We start from the raw sequence: 9,426 nt of genomic DNA, 5'->3' as shown, positions 1-9,426 counted from the left end.
AAGTTGGACCTCCGAAGTGCCTACAACCTCATCTGGATACGTGAGGGAGAAAAATAGAAGACCGTTTTTGTGACCCCTACAGGCCACTATGAGCACTGCATCATGCAGTATGGCCTGATCAACGCCGTATCAACTCCGTATTCCAGGATTTTATGCATGGAGTACTCTGAGAGTACCTCCACCGGTTTGTACTAATCTACATTGATGACATCCTTGTTCACTCCTGGAGCTTGGCTTAAAATCGCCAGCACGTTTAGGATGTCCTCCAACGCCTGAGAGAGTTCAACCTGTTCCGGAGAAATGTCTGTTCCATCAACCCTCAGTGCAGTTCTTGTTATACAACATCAGTAAAGATGGTATCCAGATGGTATCTCGATTGAAAACACCTCCATTAAAATGTCACATTAATGTCTTGTTTAGTTCATAGCCATGTTCTATTTTGTTTTATTGCCATTATCTGTTTAGCTTCTGGTTTGTTCTGGTTTCTAATTAGTGCACACCTGTTCACTGTTCTGTTGATTATCATTCCTTTTGTATTGAAGCCCTCAGTTACCTAAGTTCGGTGTTTGTAGTTAAAGTTGGTATATGTGTAGTGTTCTTGCTATTTGTAGGAATTAAACTCTTGTGCCCGCCTTGAAAACAGAGCCAGGGCGCTTGCCAGAGCCTGAGCCCATCACGGTCTGTTCAGGTGTGTGAGCCAGTGTCTTGAAGAAAAATGCTACCTATCAGGTTGTGCTACCATTACTATATTTGCATTGTTTTAAGAGTACGGTTTGGACCACATCACACGACATGAATGTTATGCTGGATTAAGAAATGTTTCCTGGTCTACCATCCCTGGTATTCTCATCCAGTTCCAAGTCATCTCAGTCTCTGCTAGTCCAGCCCAGACATTGCCACTTTATTTCCACTGGTTCAGGCCAGCCTCAAGTCTTCTTTGCCCAGCTCCAAGTCACCTTTGTCGCCATTGGCGCTACCCAGCTCCAAGTTGCCTTCATCACCGTTGCCCAACTCCAAGTCTCCGTCACGGATGTTTGCACCCCACCTCCCTCTCCTTCACCTTTGCCTAAGCCAGGGGTGTCCAAATCTGCTCCTGGAGGAGCAGAGTTTAGCTCCAACTTGCTTCAACATCCCTTCCAGGAAGTTTCTAGTATGCCTAGAAAGACCTTGATTAGCTAGTTCAGGTTTGTTTAATTGGGGTTGGAGCTGAACTCTGCTGGACAGTGGCCTTCCAGGGGCAGGATTGGAAAACCCCTGGCCTAAGCCATCTAGTTCCTCTGCCTCACATCCGTTGTCTCCCTTCAGCCCCCAGGCTCCTCCTGCCTGGGACTTTCCACTCATCAGATCTGCCTTGGCCTGTGGATCCCTGAGCTCCAACTCAAGCCTCTGGCCCCAGACTCCTCCATGACCCTCCAACTAATCTGCTCCAACATGACTCAACGCTTCCTCGGCTCCACCATGGTCTGTCACCCCTCAGGCTCTGCCAAGCTACCTCGTCCCTCTGGCTCCACCTTGGTCTATCATTGCTCTGGCTCCACCTCAGACTTCCAAGTCTTCAGCTGTGCCTCGACTCTCCACCCCTCTCGTTCCGCCGGTCTCCTCCCTCCCTCCAGTTCCACCATTGAATTTAGGCACACCGACCTCCACCCAGTTCTGCCAAGCCCACGTCTCCACCAAACACGTTGTTTCCTCTATCGGCCGGGCTGTGTGTAGCATCTACACCTCTACATATATCCTTCTGAAGGATCCCAGTGTTAGAAATAAGCAACTAAAGATCTCTGATCATTTCATTTCAAATTTCACAATATGGTGTGATACATTGCAGTGTGTGGATTGTTTTTTAAACTGTGTAAGTGTAATACAGGTTTTGCAGAGGCTGTTATAGAAGGATGGGGCAGCACAAATTATATCAGACTGGAAAGAAAAGTGTTGCAAAGTGCTGTTACTCATTATGACCACCGCTAGCATAGCTAGCGAAAGCGGTCATATAGGGATTGTCAAAGTTTTTTTTTTTTTTTTTTTTCGTCATCTACTGAATTTTTCGTCAACGATACCAGGGACACCGAAACACCGGGGAACATGAAATTTGGTGGGCATGTAGCCCCACTAGACTTTTACGGAAAAATTTTGTTTGGTCCCCGGGGGCCACTCCCCCCCCGCGCTGGGCCCCCCCAAACCCAAAAAATGCAGTTTTTCCTAAATAACTACCTGAACCGTGGCACCGAGGATGAAGAAATTTTTATGGTATGTTGGTCTTAAGGGCCCACATCAACCTAGCCCATAATCACTCATTTGTGATTTGCGCCCCTTCCCATAAAAAAATGAAAATGCAATATTATTCTGCTTTAATCGCCCCTATCTTCAGTTGAGATGTTCAGAACTGCACCATATTTCATGTGTATGATTAACTTGACATCCTCTGGGGGTATGCTAAGTTTCGTAGAATTTCATCCATGGGGGGGTATAAAATAAATTCATTTATGTGCACATTTAGTGACTGTACACTCATCGGCCTGTAGATGGTGCTGTTGAGCGAAGGGTTGCTGGTTTAGGATGATACTGTCACACACACACATGCAGGAATATAAACAAACGCAAGCATGCACACACACTGACATCCACACGCACAGACACACACAAACACACACGCGCACACACATGTACGCACGCATACATACACGCACAGACACACAGACACACACATACACAAACACACACACATACACACACACACAGACAGACATGCACATACTACTACTTTTTTTAGGTATCAGCCATATACCCGATTTACCAATACCCAATGTGTTATGCTTGGGCAGTATACTAATGAGGTGGGTGGGACATGTTTCATGCCATGTTAGATCACATCCTGAGAGTCTACGCTTTCAGAAAATATATAGTTTATATAGTTGAATCAGTTTTCTCTTCATGGTACAGACCAAAATGTATTAGCCTATGTGTACACTTTCTTCACCTAAATCCATAAAATCTCATTAATTTCAATGGGACATTTACTTAAGTGTTCTACTAGGTACAGTGGGAATGAGTTTAATTTTGTTAACATTGTTTTTTTAAAACTCTGGGACCAGGGCTACAAGATAAAACCACTTTTTTGGGGAAAAATTTTTTTTTTATTTCAGTAAAACACAACAAACCCATGCCAAAGTCAGATAACTGACTTTTACCATCAACAGGCACCTCAACCGTTTGGTAGAGGTTTGTAGAAATTGAATGGGAGGGTCCTTTGAAAAAAAACCCACAGATTTTTCATACTTAGTATGTATAAGTATAAGTATATTTTTTGTGGAAAGCCAGTGCAGGCCTGAGCGACGGTCATATTTTGTACCGCCATGCGGTACATCTAGTTTAATTAGTGAATATGCAAGGTAAAGCAGCAAATTAAATTTGAATTATTACTGAAAGTGGTCAAATACAAAATGATGACTTTTTAAATAGAAAAAACATGACTTTTTGACAACTTGTATATGTGGTACATTTTAATTTGACTGATATCTGTAATTAGAGTAAATAAGCACTGTAATGTAAATAAATTAGATCTTGTAAATGGCTCTGTTGCTAGGTTCCTGCTGGATTGGTTGCTAGTGGCAGCAGCTGGCTGGATAAACCTGCGATCCTTCGCAGTGTGAGAAACTCAGACAGGGTACACAACCGTAAAAACACTGGCTTCAACCTGATCAAACACAAGAGCCCCTCTGGACACTGATGCTTTTATGAAGCCAGGGATACCTCAGGTGTGTGTGTGTGTGTGTGTGTGTGTGTGTGTGTGTGTGTGTGTGTGTGTGTGTGTGTGTGTGTGTGGTTTTCTACAAGCGTTTTTGTCAGACTATTACTGTGTTAGAACAATGTTGTGTCTGTATGATGAGATTTGGATCATAAATTAATTGTATATTGTGTTGGTGCTGTGGTAAAGGGAAATGATTGTGTTAGGTTGTGACACCGCATTATATCAACACGTTTAAGGTTGTCTTTGTGCTTGAATTAAGTCAGTGGTACTCAACCTTTTGACTACAAGGCCTCCATTGTCCACAACAATATTTGAAGGTCCCCCTAGCCCTATAGTTTTGTTTTTAAAACATTTATTTAATATATGGGTATATTTTATAAATAATATAATTCATATAATATAAATTAATACAATTAACAAATAATTAATTTCAGGATTCCAGAAGTTTTAGGAGCTGAATATTGTTCAGGGTTCCCACTCTTTTTAACAAATTAATTTACATGACTCTTACAGTCGTTCATGATTTAATGGATAAGGATTAAGCATTTCATAAGCATACTGATTTTTAAAAATATATTTCCCCACAATTCCTACACGATAAAATATAGCATAACTAAAACGTACATTCATTTATTTTGATTTTGTTCAGTTACATGCCTTTTCTAGGACTTGAAATTACACTTCTATCTATCTATCTATCATATCTTTCCTATATTTTTGTTTTATTGAAATTAAAATACATATAAAAAATTACAATAATATTATAATTACGCTTTTTTTACGAATTTTTTTGGTCCCCATGAGGAAAACATCTTATATATCATACTAAGTGATGTCTCTTGAAAATGCAGAAAGTTTTCTGTGATGGGTGGGTTTGGGTTTAGGGGTAGGGGATTAAATATACGATTTGTACAGTATAAAAATCATTGTATCTATGGGTTAGGGTCCCATTAAACATGAAAACCCAAAGTGTGTGTGTGTGTGTGTGTGTGTGTGTGTGTGTGTGTGTGTGTGTGTGTGTGTGTGTGTGTGTGCGCGCGCATGTGCATGTGCATGCACGTGTGTAGGCTCTTGTATCATGTTCTTGAGGCCGGGGGGAGCAGTAAGCAGATGGCACTGGCAGACTGTGATGGCACTCACAGAGAGAGAAAAAAAAGAAAGCAAAGACATTTCTCACAGTGACCCACAAGAGCGGATTAATGGGGGAAAAATCAAGGTTTCATATTCAATAAATGACCTCTAATGCAAATGCACTTTAAAATGTAGCTTTATTCTCATGCAATTCTGACGATGGACATCGACCATGAGTTTAGGACTCAAGCATTTGCTTTACATGTGCGAATGACACAAGAACAGCAAGAAATGCCTCTTTCCTATCCAAACAGACATTGAAAGCTCTATATATCTCCTTGAGTTGAGTACACCAAAAGAGTGTTGGCATCCTCTCAACAGACACAATATTCTGCCAGCCTGTGGTGCTTTTGGCAGCCAAAGTCGCACCTTGCAAACAGAAGGATGCAAGGGGACAAGAGATGGATGGATGAGGAATGAATAAAGGAAGGATGAGATCATTTAAAGTAGAGGGCGGAGGAGGGCAACACCTGGTTGTGGTGCCCTGCATTTGTGTCACGATTTCTTTTGTGATGTGCGTGCATATGACGTCATATTCCAGGCAGAAGGTGGCATCCCCATGCCTGATCACCCCGACAACATCAAACACCCCCTCGATACCTCTGACATCATCCGAGAGGCATTAAGATAAGGAGAGAGAGAAAAGGGAGGGAAAAGAGGTGTGTGTGGTATGAGTGGAAGGGGGGACGAGCAAAGCATATATAGATACCTCATGCTTACTATTAACATACTCACCAAGCTCACACAAACACACACTGACATACAAACACCACTCGCATTAAATCACATTCCTGCACTCAGAGGAAGGAAGAGAGAGGAAAGGGAAAGACAGGGATGCTCTTAGCAGGTGCCAAAAACTGAGAGAAACGAGAGAGGGAGAGAGAGAGGGATGGAGCAGGACTAAAGCATTCAGTCAAGTTTTAGAAGATCCTTTAGAAGAACTATTGGTGAGTAAAACAAAACTTTATCTTCTGATTTTCATGTGAAAATTGTGGAACCAAATTGAACAGGTCAGATTTTTTACCATGAATTTTACTAAATACCAAATTTTACTGAACTTGTAGAACTTATTAACTATATCATTAAGACTTCATTACTTTATAAATATTAAATTATATTTGGCATTTTTGCAAGCAATTTTTTTCTGCACAGCATATGGGTGAATCTAAAACCTGTCTTGGGTCATATTTTACCCCAAAATAAAAAGAATATTATATTTTGTTAATAGAAAACGAAGGAACTTTATCTTTAAGGAACTTTTTTTTTATATATATATATATATATATTCATATTATATCATTATTTTTATGAAAATGTAGCACTCCCTCAAATGCTCATTACCGTAATGCAAAAACAAACAAATAAATATTCTTATTCCCGTAATGTGAAAAAGTTTATATTATATGGGGTTGTTATACATCATGGTAGTAGTATTTGTTGTACTTTATCTTTATCCTGATTTAAATCATTGTCATTTTTAGTGTACTGAATTAAACTAATCTAATGAGAATCATTTTTGTAATGGAAAATACAAAAAAAGGAGGAGATGTATTTACATGAAAATGTCAACAACAACAAAATCCTACAATGACCTGGATTTGTCTTTTATTTTATCTTATTTTATTATTTTATGTACTGTATAATTTAAAAATGTTATTTAACATGTTATTTAAATGTTCATTTAATATTTAAATATTGTTTTATTTTGTTGTTTATATAGCCTAAAACAAAATAGCATTTTGGAGTGCACTATAAGATTACAGTACAGTGATAAAAAATTGTGTACTCCAAGATGTTATTTTGTTTCATAATCTAAATCATTATAATAAAAATATCTGTGTAGCTGAATTTGTTCAAACGGTTTGCAAAAAATGCATGACAATAACACAAACTAACCTCTTTCTGTGTTTTGTGTTTCTTTGTATGTACTGTGTAGTATTTTCTGCAGAATATTTTTTTGTTCGTATTCCCATGCGTCTCTCTCCTTTATCTGTGTTTGAGTGTATTCATCTAAAACCGTTCATCTAAATCCCGACTCGCATTGGTGGTGTATCCAGGGCCAATATCACTTGCACCATGCTGTGCTCCTCTGTATTTGTGGTGCTTCTAGTCCTTCTGGCCAATCCGGTGCCGGGCCACACCCGAACCCTGCACACCCCTCACAAAGCCATGCAGGTGGGCTTGCAGTACTTGTACATGTATATTTTTAAAGTCATAAACAGCCATTGAAACATGTTTCCTATCTCTACCATGCAGGTCATTGAGCAGTTTCTTGAGCGCTACAATGACCTCTTGACCCTTGATGATCTTGAGAACCTCACGAGTGACCAGTCGGAGGATCCCATGCAGACCTTCAGCTCTGGGATAAAGGTTGCAGAATATCCCAAGTGGATTGACATACCTATGCAGAGCGAGAATGCCTGGCTCCGCCTCTTGAGAGGGGCTATGGCCAATCAGAAGCGAGCTCCACCTGACCGGTTGCGGAGGGGATGGAATCGAGGCTGTTTTGGCCTGAAACTGGACCGGATCGGCTCTATGAGTGGCCTCGGCTGCTAATGATGAACTGAGAGATGGACCGAGACGATGAGATGACTGTTGTCCTGCTTAGCTTTAGGTAGAGGTCATTACCAAACTCTTGTCTGGTCTGGGACCCTGTGAAAAGAGTTGTACATAGGTGGACAAATTCATTATATCGTGTCTTTCAATATACTTATTTTTACATTGGATTTAAAGTAACATGTTGTTTAGCTGTATTTGTATATTTATTTCCTAAGGAAGGAAGCAAAGTGTATTACTTGTTCCTTGAGATATAGATGAGCTACACTGTCCTTCATTTTTGATATTCTACTAGTAGTTTAATAGTGAACAAAAGTTTTAAAGTAGATGTAGTCTCAAAAAATGCATGATTTATACATATACTGCTCACCTTCTGTACTTTTTGCATGAATAAAATTTCTCCTATCATGTTTCTTTTTGAATTCTGCATGAATCTTTAATTGCGTTCCCTGGTCATAAAGTGTTTCTATTATGCTTTTCTAAACCCAGGTTGTTCTCCCACACACTGCAAATCAAGGAGTTCCACCTGTTTCTGTATAATTTATTTTCTTATGCGCTAAGCAAATATGCAAATTGGAAGAGTGTGGCAGGATTTTCATCCTTAATTCAGTCTTAATCAGCTCGCATTGTTCAAGGACACGCAGGCTGACACACATCCACATCCTTCTGTGACAAGGAGTGCGAAGGGTTTAGTGGTGCAAGCTATTTCGTTTTAATCAAGGAATTTAATACTTACTCACGGAAACAATTTATTGAACAATGTGATGTACTATTAACAATCATTGTAAATGGGTTAAAACAGCACTGCTCTACATTTTTCTTAAGCAGAATTATTTCCTCTTCCAATGCCGAGTCTCACATCCATCCACAACCACTGAATCATTTGGGAACTGCATGAAAAATCCCTTCAATTCTTACCACTAAATCAGCCTGTGAAATGGATGTGGGTGTTAGGATTATGGCTTGTGTGAAAAAAAAAAAACCTTACTATGTTTAGCCATACAATCTTAACTTGAACTACATATTTTATAAGTAAAGGAATACATTCTCTTTCTATGAACTGAATGGTGTTATACAGTATGTCAGCCATTAGTAATAAGTATCTGGCGCTAACCATGCTTAAAATAATTTGGAGAATTAATCTGTTATGATAATCTCTGTCCTCTTTTCAATCCTTTATTTTTACAGTATATGATTTAATATAAAATTAATTTACTGATTTTTGTTAAACTACCCCAAAGTGAGTATAAAGCTATGGCATTTTTATAGGTGTTATTTTATCTGCAAAACTCAATTGAACACAAAAGATGTTATGCAGAATGTTGCTGAATTATGCAGGATGCCCAAGCGACTTTTTGTAATACAATGAATGTGAATGGGCACCAGAACTGAGAATAATGAAGCAAAAATTACATAAAGTACCATAAAAGTAGCCCAAACAACTTAAATGTACATAATTAAGCTATATGGTCAACATTTACTTTAAAAAAAAGTGAATATTCTAAATAATTTATTTTGTGTTCAACAGAACTTGAAGAAAGACAGCCATACAGGTTTGGAATGACATGAGGGTTTATAAATTATTACACTTTTTTTTTTTTTTTCTTTTGGGGTGAAATATCCCTTTAATGCAGCAGTTCTTAAAGTCCCCCTACACTGGAAATCAAGCTTTTAATGTTGTTTATATGTCTATGTGGTGTTTTTAATATGCTTTAAGACAAACCATGTATAAATTCATAAGTCAACACCATTGCTGAGTATTTTCTCCTTAAAACTGCAGTGAACCAAAGACAGTCTCAAAAACGCGGTTTGAAATCGCTGGTGTGTCTGACGTCACAAATTACCTTGGAACCAATCACGTCAACGAGTGATTATCAACGAGTGGATCTCTGAGATGGTGTGAGTGAGTGCAGGCGGGGCTTATTTGCATATTCATATAACCACATATACTTAATGAGGCAAGGGTGTAGAGTTACATCAAGCTATTTTTAAGG

General features: G+C 39.1%; 1 protein-coding gene across 1 annotated transcript; it reads left to right on the top strand.

Annotated features, from left to right (window-relative positions):
- The first annotated feature begins 5,603 nt into the window (after positions 1 to 5,603).
- Positions 5,604 to 7,845, top strand: nppcl (natriuretic peptide C-like). The gene is made up of 3 exons (XM_079895679.1): positions 5,604 to 5,823; positions 6,813 to 7,051; positions 7,133 to 7,845. The coding sequence occupies exons 2-3, from the start codon at positions 6,953 to 6,955 to the stop codon at positions 7,430 to 7,432; spliced, it is 399 nt and encodes a 132-aa protein (XP_079751805.1). The 5' UTR covers positions 5,604 to 5,823; positions 6,813 to 6,952; the 3' UTR covers positions 7,433 to 7,845.
- Positions 7,846 to 9,426: the final 1,581 nt, after the last annotated feature.

Source organism: Squalius cephalus (genome assembly GCF_949319135.1).
Source record: "Squalius cephalus genome assembly, chromosome: 15".
Lineage (NCBI taxonomy): Eukaryota > Metazoa > Chordata > Actinopteri > Cypriniformes > Leuciscidae > Squalius > Squalius cephalus.
Note: the sequence above shows the minus strand (reverse complement) of the source record. Positions and strands in the feature narration are given on the sequence as shown.

What these genes read in the sequence shown, in the direction of transcription:
- nppcl (XM_079895679.1), top strand. Translation starts at nt 6,953, where the DNA reads ATGCTGTGCTCCTCTGTATTTGTGGTGCTTCTAGTCCTTCTGGCCAAT. An exon ending in CCCCTCACAAAGCCATGCAG is followed by an intron (nt 7,052 to 7,132) that starts GTGGGCTTGCAG and finishes TCTACCATGCAG; the next exon opens with GTCATTGAGCAGTTTCTTGA.